Source organism: Nomascus leucogenys, chromosome 5 (genome assembly GCF_006542625.1).
Source record: "Nomascus leucogenys isolate Asia chromosome 5, Asia_NLE_v1, whole genome shotgun sequence".
In the NCBI taxonomy this organism is placed as follows: domain Eukaryota; kingdom Metazoa; phylum Chordata; class Mammalia; order Primates; family Hylobatidae; genus Nomascus; species Nomascus leucogenys.
Genome location: NC_044385.1, coordinates 72,533,105 through 72,553,725, shown reverse-complemented (window position 1 = coordinate 72,553,725; position 20,621 = coordinate 72,533,105). Strand labels below are relative to the sequence as shown.

Genomic DNA, 20,621 nt, shown 5'->3' with positions numbered 1-20,621 from the left:
AATCTAAAGGCTTTACTAATCCTCCTTGAGTAATTATTCTGCAACATTTCCCTAACAATCACAAACTTTCATAAGGAGCTGGAATTACAAAGAGAATTCATATGAGAAGACACTTATGTCTTCCAAACAGAACCTCTACTTTCAAAGAGATGAATTACTATATGTAGATATATAGGTAGTAAAAGCCAGTAAAGTTTATATATATATATATATATGAATATATATATATATTTACATACGATAAATCATTGTACTATAATTCTTTTGACAACTCCACATCTAGAGCTATTCTTCTACTAGGACTACCATCTAAAACAAAACTGCTTTCCTTTATTCTTCTATAACAAGAAGGAGAACAGACATAAAACATAACTGGAAGCTGTGATGCTCCAAAAATATCACAGGATCGGATGACACGAAAACCTTCACCAAACTTCGGACCGTGACACCATTCACACCTGGATGTGCTGAAATGGAGGAAACAGCAAGTCAATATTTAATAAATTTTTACTAAAGACTCTGTGCTATGCAAAACTCCAAATAGTATAAAATACGGCCCTTATCTTCATTTTACTTACCAGCTAGATGAGTGCTACCCATTAAGTGAAAGACTAAACGCTGAAAGAGCTAAACAATAAAGCAGATATATGTATAATACAATCCTAGCTTTTTAAAACAAAAAAGTATATATGCATAACAAGAAAAAACTCTAATGATGGATCCCAAATTGAAAATACTTATTATTCTTGGGAAATGTGATCACAGGGGTTTTATGTTTCTTTATAATGTGTTTCTTTATTTTCTAAATTTTATAATAAACATGTTATTTTTTATGATACAAAATAAATATATCATTAAAAAATAAAGGTACTATAATAACCTAGTATGGAATTAGAGTCCATAATGTATTTTTAAATGGTTAGAAATCAGTTAAAAAATATTAATCCATTAGTACATTAACATTAGTACAGGAATAGACTATTCACAGAAGAAGAAAAAATGAATGTCAAGAGAACATAGGTAAAGCTTTTCGATCTCCCTAGTAATCGGGGAATACAAAACAAAATAGCAAAGAAATACCATTTTACAATCATGAGATTATAAGAATATGCTTAAGTATTTAAACAAACTGTAAAACCACTGGAAGAAAACATAGTGGAAATGCTTCAGGACATTGACCTAGGCAAAGATTTTATGGCTAAGACTTGAAAAGCATAAGCAACAAAAATAAAAATAGACAAATGGGACTAATCTCGAATTAAAAACCTTCTGCACTGCAAAGGAAAAATCAACAGAATCAACAACCTACAGAATGGGAGTAAATATTTGCAAAGTATTCATCTGACAAGGCACTAATGAATATATGAGGAACTTAATTCAACAGCAAAAAAAAAAAATCTGATTTTAAAATGACAAAAGAATAGATATTTTCAAAAGAAGATGTATAAATTGGCCAATAAGTATATGAAAAAATGCTCAACATCACTAATATTTAGGGTAATGCAAATCAAAACCATAATAAGATATGTTACCCTGGTGAGAATGGCTATTATAAAAAAGATAAAAAGTAAAAAATGCTGGTAAAGACGCAGAAAAGAAGCAACTCTTACACACTTTCAGTGGTAAATGTAAATTAGTACAGCCATCATAATGGAGGATGGCGGTTTCTCAAAAAAACTAAAAATAAATCTATCATACTATCCAGCAATCTTATTACTGGGTATTTATCCAAAGCAAAGGAGATCAGTATATTGAAGGGACATCTGCACGCCCGTATTTATTGCAGCACTATTCACAATCGCCAAGATATGGAGTTGACCTAAATGTTTATCAATAGATGAATGGATAAAGAAAATGTGGTATATACACACAATGGAATACTGTTCAGCTATAAAAAGAATAAAATCTTGTCATTTGTGGCAACAGGGATGATCCTAGAGGACACTATGTTAAGTGAAGTAAGTCAGGCACAGAAAGGCACTCATATGTGGAAACTAAAAACAAACTGAGCTCACGGAAGTAGAGAGTAGAATTGAGGTTATTAGAGGCTGGGAAGGGTAAGAGGAAGAGGAGGATAGGAGAGGTTAAAAATGGAAAAAAATCACAGGTAGATAGGAGTTTTAGTGTTCTATAGCACTGTAGGTGAATATAGTTAACAATAATTTATTGTGTATTTTCAAAAAGCTAGAAGATTTTAAATGTTCACAACACAAAGAAATGGTAAATAAGGTGATGGATATACTAAGCTGATTTTATCACTACATACTATATACATGTATTGAAATATCACTCTGTATGTTATAAATATGTATAATTATGTGAGAACTAAAAATAAAAGAAAAAAATACAAAGAAAAATTTCTATCATTCTCATGGTCAAGGAAGTCAAGGTAAAATTCTGTGGAACACGAGTCTTCTGACCCCATTCTCAATGGAAGTGGATTCTCTGTCTGAGGTGATACAATGTCGGTAGAGAGAGAGGGAGAGGCAGACAGCAATGATAAGTTGTACAGGACAGAAAAGACATACATAGCTGCAGCCATTGGAGTGACAGCAGTAGCTGAGCATAGAGTGACTTTAGTGCAAGCCTACAGCTGAGCTGCAATCCAAAGAACTCAGCATAAGTAGGACAGTACCAAAATTTTCAGTAGCTAGAAATTCAGGATTAAAGCCAAGGGTAGACATTGGAGGATGACCGTGGTTGGGTGACAAATCCCTCCCTCACTGTTCTTATGTTTACAAATATCACAGTCATCTTTGATGAGATTGAACCCTTAGTCATTTTTCATCCTCCCTTTCTCACTCGGCTCACATACCTAGGTATGTTAATTTTACCTCCATAATTTGTCTTGCATTTCCTGCCTGTTCATACCCATGCTTATTACTTTGGATCAATCCCTCCTTACCTGTTAATGGACATGAGTGTTTTAACTGACCTCCACCCAGCCTTCCCTTGCACTAGTCTATCTGTGACATACTGCCAGGTCTATTTGTACTATTTGGACTCAGTGACTCTCAAGGCCTGAAGAAAAAACTTCCAATGCATTCAGTGATCTCCAATGGACAGCTAGCTAACTCCGTTTATTTCTTTTTAGCTCACTTCTCGGTACTTTTTTTTTTTTTTTTTTGAGACGGAGTCTTGCTCTGTCTCCCAGGCTGGAGTCCAGTGGCATGATCTCAGCTCACTGCAACCTCTGCCTCCTGGGTTCAAGTGATTCTCCTGTCTCAGCCTCCCAAATAGCTGGGATTACAAGCATGTGCCACCACGCCCAGCTAACTTTTGTGATTTTAGTAGAGACAGGGTTTTGCCATGTTGGCCAGGCTGTTCTTGAACTCCTGACCTCAGGTGATCAGCCTGCCTCCACCTCCCAAAGTGTTGGGATTACAGGCGTGAGCCACCATGCCCAGCCACCACTACTCTTTCTTTTTTTTAGGCGGATTCTCACTCTGTTGCCCAGGCTGGAGTGCAGTGACACAATCTTGGCTCACTGCAACCTCAGCCTCCTGGGTTCAAGTGATTGTCCTGCCTCAGCCTCCCGAGTAGCTGGGACTACAGGCGCCCGCCACCACACCCTGCTAATTTTTTGTATTTTTAGTAGAGACGGGGTTTCACCACATTAGCCAGGATGGTCTCAATCTCCTGACCTCGTGATCTGCCACCTCAGCCTCCCAAAGTGCTGGAATTACAGGAGTGAGCCACCACGCCTGCTCCACTACTCTTTATGGATGTTTTGTTCTGGCTGAATATTTATTTTTCTCTTTGTACACATCCCTCTTTTCCCATTTTGTTTCCTCTTTCTGGAATGTCCCTTGAACACAAGACGTAGTTCCAAATTTTACTGGTCCTTCAAGACCCTTCTCAAATACTATTTCATCCCTAAATCTTTCCCCTATGTCCCCAACTATTTGTTATCAGCTCCTCCTCCAGCTGCTTTTATTTATAATTCACTTGTGTCAGTTTTTATTTACATGAAAATGAGTCCTTGTAAAATTTCCAAACAATAAGGAAATATATAGAGAAAAACACAGAGATTCCTGCTTATTCCTCTCTTCAATCACTGGAACTCCTCTCCCTAGAATAACTAAAGCTCTTCGCTTGGGTTGTCCCCTCCAGCTCCTAGATACGTAACTGTTTCTTACAAAAATGGAATCCTTCTCACATGTTTGCATCCTCACTGTGTATGTACGTGTCTGTGGGAACAATTTGCTTTTTTTATTTAATAAAATGTCTTGGACAACTTTCCATGTCAAAACATTTTGTTTTACTTCATTCTTATTAATAGCATCATAATGTTTTATAGTATGAATATGCCATAAGTTATTTTGCCACTCTCTGATGCAGATTTAGGCTGCAGTTATAATCCCTATATCTAACTTTGTGTTTACATGTTAACTATTTCTATAAGACAGATTCCTGAAATTTAAGATGCTATTTTAAAGTCTAAGAAACTGTCAAATTGCCTTCCAAGAAGCTTTCACCAATTTATAGTACCAACAATGATACATGATGATAGTCGTATTTTTGGGCATCCAAAGCTAGCACAATATCAATCTTTTAAATTTTGATAAAATAGGTAGGTTAAAAAAAGATTGTTGCTATTTTACATTGCAGTTTCTTGATTACTAGTGATATTTCACATTCTTCATGTTTATCACCTATCTGTATATTGTCATCCATGAATTTCGTATTCCTGTCTCTTATCTACTTGTCTATGGTTTATGTCTTTTCTTATTGATTTATGGAAGACATACAGTAGTGTCCTCTTATCGAAGGTGTTGCTTTCCACAGTTTCAGTTATCAACTGTAGTCCAAAAATAATTAATGAAAAATCCCGTAAATAAGCAATTTGTAAGTTTTAAACTGCCCATCTGGGACAGGAATTATCTCTTTGTCCAATGTATCCACATTGTAGACGCTACCCATTGTTGCCCTCTGAGTTATCAAATCAACTGTTGTGGTATTGCAGTACTTGTTTAGGTAACCCTTATTTTACTTAATATTGCCCCAAAGTGCAACAGTAGTGATACTGGCATACTGTTATAATTGTCTTATTTTATTATTAGTTATTATTATTTTATTAGTTATTAGTTATTGTTAGTTATTATTAGTTATCTCTTACTGTGCCTAATTTATAAACTTTTTTCTGTATAAATGTGTATTTTATTTAAAAACAGGGATATTGAAATGTATTTATGTGTTACAGCCCTTACAGAAAAATGACAAGTTTTATAGTCCTTTTATTTGAAATTCAGTGTAAACTGATCTTAAACTATAAATTCATAGTTGTTGGAGTTTTTTTTTGTTTTTTTTTTTAGTTTAAATGATGTGAAAGCATTTGTTCCTTTCAAAGGCTTCTATGCCTTTGAATGACATATTCTCAGTAACTTATTTGCTGGTAACTAGAGTATGTGAGACTGAGTGACTACAATATGCATTTCAAGAATTAGCTTGCACTGCATTATAATACATTTCCTAGGAAAGCTTTTGTATTTTTCATAGCCTTTTCACATATCCCTCATTTAAGCAGTCACAGTGTTGCAGTTTTACTTTGTTTCAGAGGCGTAGGCCATCTTGTTGGCATAAGGAGGGCAGAAGATATAATCTGCACTCCAGCCTCTTCCCTACAACCTAAAAGGGAGAGGAGTTGAGGCAGATGGGCTGGGACTAGACTTTTTGGTAGTCACATTATAGCAGATTGGGTAAGAAAGGTGGGTTAGGTTTTTTTAAATTTCAAACTAATAGGACAATGAGGCAAAAGCAATAACCATACCATAATGTTCAAACACAAGTAGGTTAAAATGTAGTACAGTTATCCCTTGGTTTACATGGGGGATTGGCTCCAGGACCTTCCACATATACGCAAATCCGCACATAACTCAAGTCCTGCAGTCGGCCCTTTGGAAACTGAGTATATGAAAAGTCAGCCTGCTCTATAAGTGGGTTTTGTGTTTGGTTAATGATATATTTTTGATTCGTTTATGGTACCCTCTAACAGTTTAAACCCATGTTGTTCAAGGGTCAAATGTATTTACTTCTGGATTATGGGATAATGAGTAAATTATTTTTACTTAGCTACTTAAAACTGTTCTATATTTTCTAAGTTTTCTTCAAAGAGCTTTGTTTGTTTGTTTTTAATCAGAAAAACATTCCTCGCATGCCAGTTGTTAGAGAGATGCAAGAGAACAGGGTAAGTACATGGGCAGGCCAGATCTGGCAGGCCGAAGACAAATGGGAACCCAGGCTCATTATGCAAGCCAGAGAGGGCAAACGAAGGTAAGTGAAGCACCAGGCCTCCTCCGCCTATGGCTGTGAAGTATGCTTCACATATACTGGTTCTTCTCCTTTCGTGTACTGATGGTTTAGGCCAGGTAACAAGAATCCCACTTGGCTTTTTGCTCCATGTCAGTCCCTATGACGTTGCTGTTGTGGCATTAATGCATTTCACTATGACTTCTTCATACTGTTTTTGTGTCAGTAACCCTTCCGTTATGTTTTTACTTTCTTCAAATTTGGGTAACAATTGCAGTGTAGCCTTCAGTGGATGACTTTTCTTGAAGAATAGATGGCTTATGGAGAATGTTTTTCATTCACTTCCATCGAACATCCTCTAACACAACTAGATACGGTATATTCTTCGCCAACTGAGCAGTAAATCCTACAGAGAGGTGCAAGTTCTGTTAGAAACTGTGCCCCTCGCTTAAATTTCCCAGAGACCTTGTTCTGAAATCGGCTACAGTTGGTACTGATCTGACAGGGAATGCCTTTGTTTTTCCACTTTGAAGAACTGGATGAGATTTTGCCAATGTGATGACACATATTCGGTTAGAGTGCTGTGGCATACAGTGGTCCTCGCAAGATCTTCCTTTGACATCTGCTTTGTAGCAGCAAGTGAAGTATTGATCCACGAACAAAGGCACCACCAGCTCTGCGGTTTTGCGCTCCGTAGCCATGGTGACCTCAGGCGCCACCACCCCTATAAATTAAACTTTATCACAGATACGCATGTATAGAAAAACACAATGTATATAAGGTTCAGTGCTACCCATGGTTTCGGGCATCCACTGGAGGTCTTGGAATGCCTCTCCCAAGGATAAGGGACGACTACTATATATATATATATATAATTCAACTATTTTAAGCACTGCAATATCTTCTTCCAGTTAATGGCTTGTCCTTTAATTTCATTGATAGTATCTTATATTTATGTAAATATTACACTTTTGTCAAATTTATAAAACTTTGCTTTACTGTTTACATTTTTTGCATTGCAGTTAAGATATGTCTGCCTACCACGAAGTCATACAGAGAGCCTTCTACACTTCCTTGTAAAAGCTTTAAAGTTTTGCTTTTCATATTTAAATCTTTAATCAAAATGGAAATGATTTTTTTGTGTGTCTGATGGTGACATATGTATAGCAGGAATCTGATTTTATTGTTTTTTCCTTGTGAATGACTAAATGTCTCAGCATCATTTTATTGCAGTCTTTCACTACTGATCCATAGTGCTATTCTGTCAAAATGTCAAGTTTTCCCACATGCATGAGAACAAAATAACTGGACTATGTTTTCTCTTCCATTGGTTGATTTGCCTTTCCCTGCACTTAATACCAACATTTATTACCTTCTCTAACTTTGTAGTAAGTCTTGATGTCTGGTGGGCAAGGCTTTTATGTTAGGCTTTTTTTTTTTCAGGTTTATTTTGGCTATTTCAGATCCTCTCCTTTTCCATATACAATTTAGAATCAGCTTATTAAGTTTCTGAGAAAATTCTATTGGCATCTTCACCAGAATCGCATTGAATTTATAGTTCTATTTGGGGATAACGTGTTTTTAGTACTGAGTCTTATTATCCCTAAATATCTGTAACTCTTCCATTTATTTCAGCCTTCTTTACTATTTTATAAATCTTTAGCTTTTTTCCATAAATGTTTTGCACATTTTTCACTTAATATATTCCTACATTAGGTTTGTTTCTTCCTATCATAAAAAGTATCTTTTAAAAATTATATTTCCAACTGTTTGATGTCTGGTTTTAGTTACATTTTTTAAACCCCATATCATAGACATTGTTATTAGTATTTCATAGAGATCATGTTTGTTTACCTACATATTTTCCAACTGCTTTTCTCACCATTCCTTCTTGCCTCTCAGAACTTGCTTCTGGAATCATTTTTCTTTTTTTGATGTATATCCTTTGCAACTTCCTTTGGTGAAAATTTATTGGGAGTAAATTCTGTTTTGGTTTATCTGAAAATACCATGTTTTCTCTTGTTCTTGAAAGCTTTGCTGGGCAAAATAATATTTTTTTTCAGTCACTGGTCCACTGTTGCTGGCAGTTGATTTGTTGTTTTTTGTAAGTGATTTTCTTTTTCCTGGCTGATTTTAGGTTCTTATCTTTGTCTTTGGGGTTCTTCAGTTTTACCACAAGGTATTTTACTTAGCTTTTATAGAGCTCCCGATGATGTCTGCGAATTCACATCTTTTATTACTTCTAAGAATCTGAAGCCATTATCTCATTGAATAATGACTCCCACCATTCTCTCTGTTCTCACTTTCTGAGTCTCCAAGTGTATGTTAAATCTTGTCCTTTTTTCTCCAATCTCTTTACCTCCTGTCTACATATTTACTATAATTTCTTCAGATCTCTCTTCAGGTGTGTGTAATCTGCTATTTAACTCATGCATCGAGTTAATGTTAACTATTATATTTTTAGTTTCTAGAATTTCATTTTACTTAACATTTCTTTCTCATATTTTCCTGGTCATAGTTGCAATACTAATATCCTAGGTCCTTGGAAATTAGTATCTGTTTGTTTTGCTTTTTTCCTGGTGGCTCGTTTCCTCATATATTTAGAAATTTCTTCAAGCTGTGAGCTAATATTCATTTGAATGTAATTTTCTGGAACCTTTACAGTCTAAATCAAGGATGTTTCTCTCAAAAACTTTTTGTCTGCTGGGAGAGTTAGTTCGCTGCTCTGGGACCATTTAGCCTCTTTTGGGGTCCACATTTAATTCAGGAATCTCAAGTTCAGCTTCCCAAGTACCTTGTGGTGAATCCAAATTTCATGATCTCATATCTGTTTATCACACACTAGTTAGGTTATAATTCTTCAAAAAAATTACTGCCTTTGTGATTTTTCTTACTTTCTCATGTGCATTCATGAATGTTGACATCTTAATACATTAAAATCAAAAACTTCTGGTTCCTTTTTCACTGGTAGATTTTTAACCACTGTTCAATTTCTCCAATAGTTACTAGGCTGTTTAGGTTTTCTGCCTTTTATTGAGTCAATGTTTATAATGTATATATTCCTGGGAAGCCATTTTACTTAGGCATATAGCAAATATTTGTTAAATTAATAACCTAAGCACTGATGGTCAATAATTCAATATAAATGGTCTTCTACCATCTGAAGAAAATAAGCGACAAGCCTAAGTGGACTGTAAGGATGTGGGAGTTTAAGTACCCTGGTCTTGAGATTAGGCAATGGTTCCAACACTGGTCATTGATACCCTGAGAGAGGTTACTACATGCATGCCTGCTCTACTCCTGGTCTCCATGACAATCCCAATGGAGTGAAACACCACCCAGAAGAGTGTGTCTGGAGCCAAATAATTTTTTTGGAAGAATCCACTTCTATGACCTTAGAAATTTATAGAAAAGACTTATGCAACACCCATAGAGACAACTCACACTTCACACTGGATTTAAGTAACAACTTGAGAATATCACACAATGGGGCCGGATTCAGACTACATTATTATACGTGTAGAACTGGATGGAGTGATTTGAAGAATTGTGTGTATGGTTTTGTGTGTGTCATGGAGTACGTGTGCGTGTTAGTAACACTGTCATCTAAGCCTGTAATGAAGAACATTTTAAATGCTTAAAGGTATATTTTGGTTAAAAGGGCTTCAGCATTTGCTCACCATTTTAAATGCTTAAAGGAGTATTTTGGTTAAAAGGGCTTCAGCATTTGCTCACCATTTTAGTAACTTCTGGACTTCTACTGGGATCTTATCATAAAATTTATGTAGTTTATTTTGGACAATGAACAAAGAAACAATTTGAGTAAGTTGTTGTGGATTATTCAAAGAATTATCTCTCCAAAAACAAGGATGAGTGAAATTATTCTCAAACTGAATTTTTGTCAGGTTAAGTTTCAAAATTCCATGTGGGAAAAAATTCAGTTCATTCCCATCAACAGTCAGTTTTTCAAGTGATCTGTAAATAAAGGAAACCACACTTTAAAAGGTATTATACAATTCATAATATTAAAGTAAAATTCTGCCTCAATTGTTCATGAAAATTGGCATCAAACTAGTACCAATAAAATACAAGTATGAATTTAAGTATTTCTTTAGAATCAAGAGAATTAATTTATAAAGCAATTGAACTAATATAGTATTATGCAAATAAGTGCATTTGAGTGAATAGCACGGTTTAAGTATATAGTTTGGATTTTTGCAATATGTCATCACTATGAAAAAATATCCACAAACACAAGACTAATCAGTGTCATATTACATAAAATATAGTATAGTATGATACACAGAATATATTTTCATAGGCAAATTAAACATCAACACATATTCAAGCCCAATCAAAATAGTGAAATTTATGCTATCAAAACATATGTGCTACTTTGTGCTTTGACTTTTCGTTAACTGCGTCCTCTGGGTTTTTTCTGTGTCAATTACTTCTAATAACCCTTATTATTTATTCAAAGAGAACCAACATTACTGATTTTCTTATTTTCACTTGCCTCAATGGTATTTTTGTACAGTCATGTATCTCCTTTCTAATTAGTCCTAGAAGCAGACAGAAAAGAGTCTGTTCATGAGAGACACATAAAAATCAAATCAAAGGCTGGTCCAACTTGTCAAATGTATTAGAGGTGAAAAGGCTGATATATGAACTTTAGGAAACAAACTGCTGAGGGCCTCTAGATTCTCATTTACAGTCTAGTTTCACATTTCATATATACACAGTGTAACTTATTTATGACTCCTGCTTATAACATTAAAATGTGATCAACAAGGGTATTTAAAACAATGAGGCTAGGAAGATGGCACCTCAGCTCTCTTTATCCCTCAACCAGAGTTTGACTAATTCACCTCTCATGGTCTGAAAAACGTGAGCAAGACCCCAGGCTCTGCCTCAGTCCTGAATGAGAGAGCTGGCATGGCCACCTTTTCTTCTGCACAAATCACAAGCCTAGGGGCCGGCAGCAAAGAGCCCTGCTCTGGTCTGATGTTTCTGTCCCCCCAAAATTCAAATATTGAAATTTCCACCTTAAGTTGATGGTATTTGAAGGTGGGGCCTTTAGCAGGTGACTAGGTCAGGGCAGGAGCCCTCATGCGTGAGATTAGTGCCCTTATAAAAGAGACTTGAGAGAGCACTCACCCCTTCTGCCATGTGAGGTTAGAGTGAGAAGATGGCTATCTATGAGGAAGTGGGCCCTCACCAGACACCACATCTGCGGGGGCCTTGATATTGGACTTCCCAGGCTGTGGGAAATAAATTTCTGTTTTTTATAACTGCCCAGCCTATGGTGTTTTTTTACAGTAGCCCAGGCTGAGAAATACAAATTCTATGTGGACAATCAGAATGAGTGTGGCACACTCTAGGCAAATGCTAGTGAAGGTTCATTCACCACGGCTCACCTGAATAGCCATGGTGAGGCTCTCCCTGCCTGAGTTGGTTTACCTCGAAGGACACACCTGTTTAGCTGTCTCCTTCCCCTCAATGAGTTCTAAGAGAGCTAGGCAGGCTAAACATTTTTTTTTTTTTTTTGAGATGGAGTCTCATTCTGTTGCCCAGGCTGGAGTGAAGTGGCCTGATCTCGGCTCACTGCAAGCTCTGCCCCCTGGGTTCAAGTGATTCTCCTGCCTCAGCCTCACAAGTAGCTGGGATTACAGGCGTCCACCACCGCCACGCCTGGCTACTTTTTGTATTTTTAGTAGAGACGGGGTTTCGCTGTGTTGGCCAGGCTGGTCTTGAATGCCTGACCTCAGGCAATCCACCCGCCTCGGCCTCCCAAAGTGCTAGGATTACAGGTGTGAGCCACTGCACCTGGCTGCTAAGCCTTCCTTAAAGCTAGACTAGCTCTGTGTTGAGACTGCCTTGGCAGCTGAGCACCCTGAGGTGCAGAGAAGCTTCCTCCTGGTCCACCACTCACTTTCCTAGCATTCTGAGTGGTGTTCTGTGACTGCCATTGGACTTGCATGGAAGAAAGAGTGGCCAGAAGAGAAAAACACATAGAACACACAAAGCAAAGGTACTGGGACAAGCATCTTCTGTGGAGGGATGGATACAAAGTTGGGGAGGGGGGTGGGGAAACAAGATTCAAATACAGCACACACAGACACACAGAGATGTTCTGGAACCAAAATGCATGATTTGTAAAACTAAAAAGTTAAGTGGATGAATGAAAGAAGAACATGATCTTCATGGGGATCCAAATTAGAGGCAAAGACAAAGTAGAAGAAATAATTCAAAACAAAATAAAGAAAGAAAGAAAGAAAGAAAAACCATGAGAAAATCTAGGTACCATGGAAGACAGATCTAGGAGACCTAACATGTAAACAATAGGCATTTTATGAAGAAGATATGAAACAGATGGAGAAGGAGAGGAATTATTTAAACATATTTTCTTAACTAGAAAAGAGAAGTTTGAGCTGGCTGATTCAAAGAATTCACTGAATTCCGGGAAAGACAGCTTAAGAAAAACACAACTTGTAAGCATAATCTAATAAAATTCTGAAAGGTCAAAGATTATGGGAGAATCTTAGTCTTTCCAGTTAAGAAGAAAAGTCACTTAGGAAGAAAAAAGAATCAAACTGGCATCAGGTGCCTCCCCAGCACCCTGGAAACTAGAGGAGGACGCAATGATGGAGGCTACTGTGAGACACGCTGAATGAAAGCTTGTCCACTCACTCAGGACATCATTTATTTGTCAGGGTTAAAGATTCAGAGAAAAAATTACCTATGTATTCCATCTGAGGAAAATACTTAAGGAAAAACGCTCAACAGCCAATGAATCAAAAGAGACACGGCCAGGTTCCAGGTGAGAGGAAAGGAGCAAAACAGCTGTAAACGATGAGTCTTGAAATACATACAGATAAATATAAAAGGAGAATGAATTAAAATGCTTGTAAGATTTAAGTGCTAAATAAACATTCTTTAATAAAAAGAGACATGATGCAAAGGAAAATACTAATGAGAATCTGAAACAAAAGTTTCTAAACTATTTCAGCAAAGCCTAGAGTTGGATAAGGGGAAGATGAGTTTGGAAAGAAAGCAGGAAAATGACAGTGTTCTAAAGGTCTCAACAAACAGTGGAAGGCAGCAGTGGGGAGACAGACCATCATGGTGGGGGAAGTAGTTTTTATTTTGCCTTTATAAAATATTAAAGAAAATGTGTTTGATTATGAGTTTGGGAAAAGGAAAGATAGCCACTAACAGATTAGGGTAGTACAATAGAATGCCAAAATTAATAAGATAGAAAAAAAGAGGTGGTAGGATCACTTGAGGCTAGGAGTTTGAGACCAGCTTGGGCAACATAGTGAGAACCCCGTCTCTACAAAATATAAAAAAATTAGCGAGGCATGGTGGTGTACACCTATAGTGCCAGCTGTTCAGGAGGCTGAGGCAGGAGAATTGTGAGTCCAGGAGTTCAAGGCTGCAGTGAGCTGTGATCATGCCACTGCACTCCAGCCTGGGCGACAGAGTGAGATCCTGTCTCTAAAAATTAAAAATAAAATAAATTCAAAAATTTAAAAAGAGAACAAACAGCATTCTTAAAAAATAGGTACAAAAAGGGGAAAGTAAATAAATAAGAACAAAGTAAAATGAAAAGCAAAAAATTAAATATGTTGGTCATAATAAATATGAACAGGCTGAATTATCCTACTAAAATATAGAGATTGTCACATAGGAAATTAAATAATTGATTTAAATATTTTAAAAGCAAAGATAAAATTATCTCATTCTGCTAAATGGAAGATTATGTTCCTGGGAAACAAAATAAAATGTAGTACAACTAAATTGGAACTAACGGGAGAATTGGGTTACACACATTAGTTTTAAGTTAATGTAAAGAAGTACATAGCTTTTCTCTATTCTGTACTGACAATAATTAGAAACAAGTGGAAATAAGAGAAATATTACATTACATTCATAGTAACAATCACAATTATAAAACACTTAGAAAAGGTTATTAAGGAAAATATGAAGTGAGTCATAAATTCTTATGAAGAACATAAAACAAGATCTGAAAAAATGAAAAAATGTTTTAGAGTAGAAAAATTTATCATCAAAAATATAAATTCTCCCAAATTGATGAGTAAACTCTATGCAATTGCAATTAAAATTCTAACTTTGTGATTATGTGTGTTGCTGGATGTGCTAGAAATTATACAAAATGATCTCAAAGATTATATTCTGAAGAGAATAGTTAAGAGACTATTATTGAAAAATAATCTCCCTACTAGTTATTAAAAATTATTCTGAAGTCACAATCAAAACAGTATAGTGGGGTGGAGCCAAGACGGCCGAACAGGAACAGCTCTGGTCTACAGCTCCCAGCGTGAGAGATGCAGAAGACGGGTGATTTCTGCATTTCCATCTGAGGTACTGGGTTCATCTCACTAGGGAGTGCCAAACAGTGGGTGCAGGACAGTCGGTTTAGCGCACCGTGCACGACCCGAGCCGAAGCAGGGTGAGGCATTGTCTTACTAGGGAAGCGCAAGGGGTCAGGGAGTTCCCTTTCCTAGTCAAAGAAAGGGGTGACAGACGGCACCTGGAAAATCGGGTCACTCCCACCCTAATACTGTGCTTTTCCAACGGGCTTGGAAAATGGCACACCAGGAGATTGTGTCCCGCACCTGGCTTGCAGGGTCCTACGCCCACGGAGTCTCGCTGATTGCTAGCACAGCAGTCTGAGATCAAACTGTAAGGCGGCAGTGAGGCTGGGGGAGGGGTGCCCGCCATTGCCCAGGCTTGCTTAGGTAAACAAAGCAGCCAGGAAGCTCGAACTGGGTGGAGCCCACCACAGCTCAAGGAGGCCTGCCTGCCTCTGTAGGCTCCACCTCTGGGGGCAGGGCACAGACAAACAAAAAGTCAGCAGTAACCTCTGCAGACTTAAATGTCCCTGTCTGACAGCTTTGAAGAGAGTAGTGGTTCTTCCAGCATGCAGCTGGAGATCTGAGAACGGGCAGACTGCCTCCTAAAGTGGGTCCCTGACGCCCGAGCAGCCTAACTGGGAGGCACCCCCAGTAGGGACAGACTGACACCTCACTCGGCCGGGTAATCCTCTGAGACAAAACTTCCAGAGGAACGATCAGACAGCTGAATTTGTGGTTCACGAAAATCCACTGTTCTGCAGCCACTGCTGCTGACACCCAGGCAAACAGGGTCTGGAGTGGACCTCTAGCAAACTCCAACAGACCTGCAGCTGAGGGTCCTGTCTGGTAGAAGGAAAACTAACAAACAGAAAGGACACCCACACCAAAAACCCAACTGTACATCACCATCATCAAAGACCAAAAGTAGAAAAAACTACAAAGATGGGGAGAAAACAGAGCAGAAAAACTGGAAACTCTAAAAAGCAGAGCGCCTCTCCTCCTCCAAAGGAACCAGTTCCTCACCAGCAATGGAACAAAGCTGGATGGAGAATGACTTTGACGAGTTGAGAGAAGAAGGCTTCAGACAATCAAACTACTCCGAGCTACAGGAGGAAATTCAAACCAATGGCAAAGAAGTTAAAAACTTTGGAAAAAAATTAGATGAATGTATAACTAAAATGACCAATGCAGAGAAGTGCTTAAAGGAGCTGATGGAGCTGAAAGCCAAGTTTCGAGAACTACGTGAAGAATACAGAAGCCTCAGTAGCTGATGCGATCAACTGGAAGAAACGGTATCACTGATGGAAGATGAAATGAATGAAATGAAGCGAGAAGGGAAGTTTAGAGAAAAAAGAACAAAAAGAAACAAACAAAGCCTCCAAGAAATATGGGACTATGTGAAAAGACCAAACCTACGTCTGATTGGTGTACCTGAAAGTGACGGGGAGAATGGAACCAAGTTGGAAAACACTCTGCAAGATATTATCCAGAAGAACTTCCCCAATCTAGCAAGGCAGGCCAACATTCAGATTCAGGAAATACAGAGAATGCCACAAAGATACTCCTCGAGAAGAGCAACCCCAAGACGCATAATTGTCAGATTCACCAAAGTTGAAATGAAGGAAAAAATGTTAAGGGCAGCCAGAGAGAAAGGTCGGGTTACCCACAAAGGGAAGCCCATCAGACTAACAGCTGATCTCTCGGCAGAAACTCTACAAGCCAGAAGAGCGTGGGGGCCAATATTCGGCATTCTTAAAGAAAAGAATTTTCAACCCAGAATTTCATATCCAGCCAAACTAAGCTTCATAATTGAAGGAGAAATAAAATACTTTACAGACAAGCAAATGCTGAGAGATTTTGTCACCACTAGGCCTGCCCTAAAAGAGCTCCTGAAGGAAGCACTAAACATGGAAAGGAACAACAGGTACCAGCCACTGCAAAAACATGCCAAATTGTAAAGACCATTGAGGCTAGGAAGAAACTGCATCAACTAACGAGCAAAATAACCAGCTAACATCATAATGACAGGATCAAATTCACACATAACAATATTAACTTTAAATGTAAACGGGCTAAATGCTCCATTTAAAAGACACACACTGGAAAATTGGATAAGGAGTCAAGACCCATCAGTGTGCTGTATTCAGGAAACCCATCTCACGTGCAGAGACACACATAGACTCAAAATAAAGGGATGAAGGAAGATCTAACAATCAAAGGGTAAACAAAAAAAGGCAGGGGTTGCAATCCTAGTCTCTGATAAAATAGACTTTAAACCAACAAAGATCAAAAGAGACAAAGAAGGCCATTACATAATGGTAAAGGGATCAATTCAACAAGAAGAGCTAACTATCCTAAATATATATGCACCAACACAGGAGCACCCAGATTCATAAAGCAAGTCCTGAGTGACCTACAAAGAGACTTAGACTCCCACACAATAATAATGGGAGATTTTAACACCCCACTGTCAACATTAGACAGATCAATGAGACAGAAAGTTAACAAGGATACCCAGGAATTGAACTCAGCTCTGCACCAAGCAGTCCTAATAGACATCTACAGAACTCTCCACCCCAAATCAACAGAATATACATTTTTTTCAGCACCACACCACACCTATTCCAAAATTGACCACATAGTTGGAAGTAAAGCTCTCCTCAGCAAATGTAAAAGAACAGAAATTATAACAAACTGTCTCTCAGACCACAGTGCAATCAAACTAGAACTCAGGATTAAGAAACTCACTCAAAACTGCTCAACTATATGGAAACCGAACAACCTGCTCCTGAATGACTATTGGGTACATAATGAAATGAAGGCAGAAATAAAGATGTTCTTTGAAACCAATGAGAACAAAGACATAACATACCAGAATCTCTGGGACACATTCAAAGCAGTGTGTAGAGGGAAATTTATAGCACTAAATGCCCACAAGAGAAAGCAGGAAAGATCCAAAATTGACACCCTAACATGACAATTAAAAGAACTAGAAAACCAAGAGCAAACACATTCAAAAGCTAGCAGAAGGCTAGAAATAACTAAAATCAAAGCAGAACTGAAGGAAATAGAGACACAAAAAACCCTTCAAAAAATTAATGAATCCAGGAGCTGGTTTTTTTAAAAGATCAACAAAATTGATAGACCGCTAGCAAGACTAATAAAGAAGAAAAGAGAATGAAATAGATGCAATAAAAAATGAAAAAGGGGATATCACCACCAATCCCACAGAAATACAATCTACCATCAGAGAATACTACAAACACCTCTACGCAAATAAACTAGAAAATCTAGAAGAGATGGATAAATTCCTCGACAAATACACCCTCCCAAGACTAAACCAGGAAGAAGTTGAATCTCTGAATAGACCAATAACAGGCTCTGAAATTGTGGCAATAATCAATAGCTCACCAACCAAAAAGAGTCCAGGACCTATGGATTCACAGCCGAATTCTACCAGAGGTACAAGGAGGAACTGGTACCATTCCTTCTGAAACTATTCCAACCAATAGAAAAAGAGGGAATCCTCCCTAACACATTTTATGAGGCCAGCATCATCCTGATACCAAAGCCGGGCAGAGACACAACCAAAAAAGAGAATTTCAGACCAATATCCTTGATGAACATTGATGCAAAAATCCTCAATGAAATACTGGCAAACCGAATCCAGCAGCACATCAAAAAGCTCATCCACCATGATCAAGTGGGCTTCAGCCCTGGGATGCAAGGCTGGTTCAACATATGAAAATCAATAAATGTAATCCAGCATATAAACAGAACCAAAGACAAAAACCACATGATTATCTCAATAGATGCAGAAAAGGCCTTTGACAAAATTCAACAACCCTTCATGCTAAAAACTCTCAATAAATTAGGTATTGATGGGACGTATCTCAAAATAATAAGAGCTATCTATGACAGACCCACAGCCAATATCATACTGAATGGGCAAAAACTGGAACCATTCCCTTTGAAAATGGGCACAAGACAGGGATGCCCTCTCTCACCATTCCTATTCAACATAGTGCTGGAAGTTCTGGCCAGAGCAATCAGGCAGGAGAAGGAAATAAAGGGTATTCAATTAGGAAAAGAGGAAGTCAAATTGTCCCTGTTTGCAGATGACATGATTGTATATCTAGAAAACCCCATCGTCTCAGCCCAAAATCTCCTTAAGCTGATTAGCAACTTCAGCAAAGTCTCAGGATACAAAATCAATGTATAAAAATCACAAGCATTCTTGTACACCAATCACAGACAAACAGAGAGCCAAATCATGAGTGAACTCCCATTCACAATTGCTTCAAAGAGAATAAAATACCTAGGAATCCAACTTACAAGGGTTGTGAAGGACCTCTTCAAGGAGAACTACAAACCACTGCTCAATGAAATCAAAGAGGATACAAACAAATGGAAGAACATTCCATGCTCATGGGTTGGAAGAATCAATATCGTGAAAATGGCCATACTGCCCAAGGTAATTTATAGAGTCAATGCCATCCCCATCAAGCTACCAATGACTTTCTTCACAGAATTGGAAAAAACTACTTTAAAGTTCATATGGAATCAAAAAAGAGCTCGCATCGCCAAGTCAATCCTAAGCCAAAAGAACAAAGTTGGAGGCATCATGCTACCTGACTTCACACTATACTACAAGGCTACAGTAACCAAAACAACATGGTACTGGTACCAAAACAGAGACATAGATCAATGGAACAGAACAGAGCCCTCAGAAATAATGCCGCATATCTACAACTATCTGATCTTTGACAAACCTGACAAAAACAAGCAATGGGATAAAGATTCCCTATTTAATAAATGGTGCTGGGAAAACTGGCTAGCCATATATAGAAAGCTGAAACTGGATCCCTTCCTTACACCTTATACAAAAATTAATTCAAGATGGATTAAAGACTTAAATGTTAGACCTAAAACCGTATAAACCCTAGAAGAAAACCTAGGCAATACCATTCAGTACATAGGCGTGGGCAAGGACTTCATGTCTAAAACACCAAAAGCAATGGCAACAAAAGCCAAAATTGACAAATGGGATCTAATTAAACTAAAGAGCTTCTGCACAGCAAAAGAAACTACTATCAGAGTGAACAGGCAACCTACAAAATGGGAGAAAATTTTTGCAACCTACTCCTCTGACAAAGGGCTAATATCCAGAATCTACGATGAACTCAAACAAATTTACAAGAAAAAAACAAACAACCCCATCAAAAAGTGGGCAAAGGACATGAACAGATACTTCTCAAAAGAAGACATTTATGCAGCCAAAAAACACATGAAAAAATGCTCATCATCACTGGCCATCAGAGAAATGCAAATCAAAACCACAATGAGATACAATCTCACACCAGTTAGAATGGCAATCATTAAAAAGTCAGGAAACAACAGGTGCTGGAGAGGATGTGGAGAAATAGGAACACTTTTACACTGTTGGTGGGACTGTAAACTAGTTCAACCATTGTGGAAGTCAGTGTGGCGATTCCTCAGGGATCTAGAGCTAGAAATACCATTTGACCCAGCCATCCCATTACTGGGTATATACCCAAAGGACTATAAACCATGCTGCTATAAAGACACATGCACACGTATGTTTATTGCGGCACTATTCACAATAGCAAAGAGTTGGAAGCAACCCAAATGTCCAACAACGATAGACTGGATTAAGAAAATGTGGCACATATACACCATGGAATACTATGCAGCCATAAAAAATGATGAGTTCGTGTCCTTTGTAGGGACATGGATGAAACTGGAAAACATCATTCTCAGTAAACTATCGCAAGGACAAAAAACCAAACACCGCATGTTCTCACTCATAGGTGGGAACTGAACAATGAGAACTCATGGACACAGGAAGGGGAACATCACATTCCAGGGACTGTTGTGGGGTGGGGGGAGGGGGGAGGGACAGAATTAGGAGATATACCTAATGCTAAATGACGAGTTAATGGGTGCAGGAAATCAACATGGCACATGGATACA

The 20,621-nt window shown here is 37.9% G+C and overlaps 1 protein-coding gene and 1 pseudogene across 1 annotated transcript in view; both read right to left on the bottom strand.

The window, feature by feature from the left end:
* Positions 1 to 253: 253 nt before the first annotated feature.
* Positions 254 to 20,621, bottom strand: part of LRRC63 (leucine rich repeat containing 63) — a 66,133-nt gene continuing 45,765 nt past the window's right edge. Inside the window, exons 8-9 of the mRNA XM_012506901.2 lie at positions 9,985 to 10,224; positions 254 to 467 (exon numbers count right to left, since the gene is read on the bottom strand). Of these exons, the coding sequence (XP_012362355.2) occupies positions 254 to 467; positions 9,985 to 10,224 (454 nt within the window). The remainder of the gene's footprint in view (positions 468 to 9,984; positions 10,225 to 20,621) is intronic.
* Positions 6,410 to 6,950, bottom strand: LOC105739795 (annotated as a pseudogene).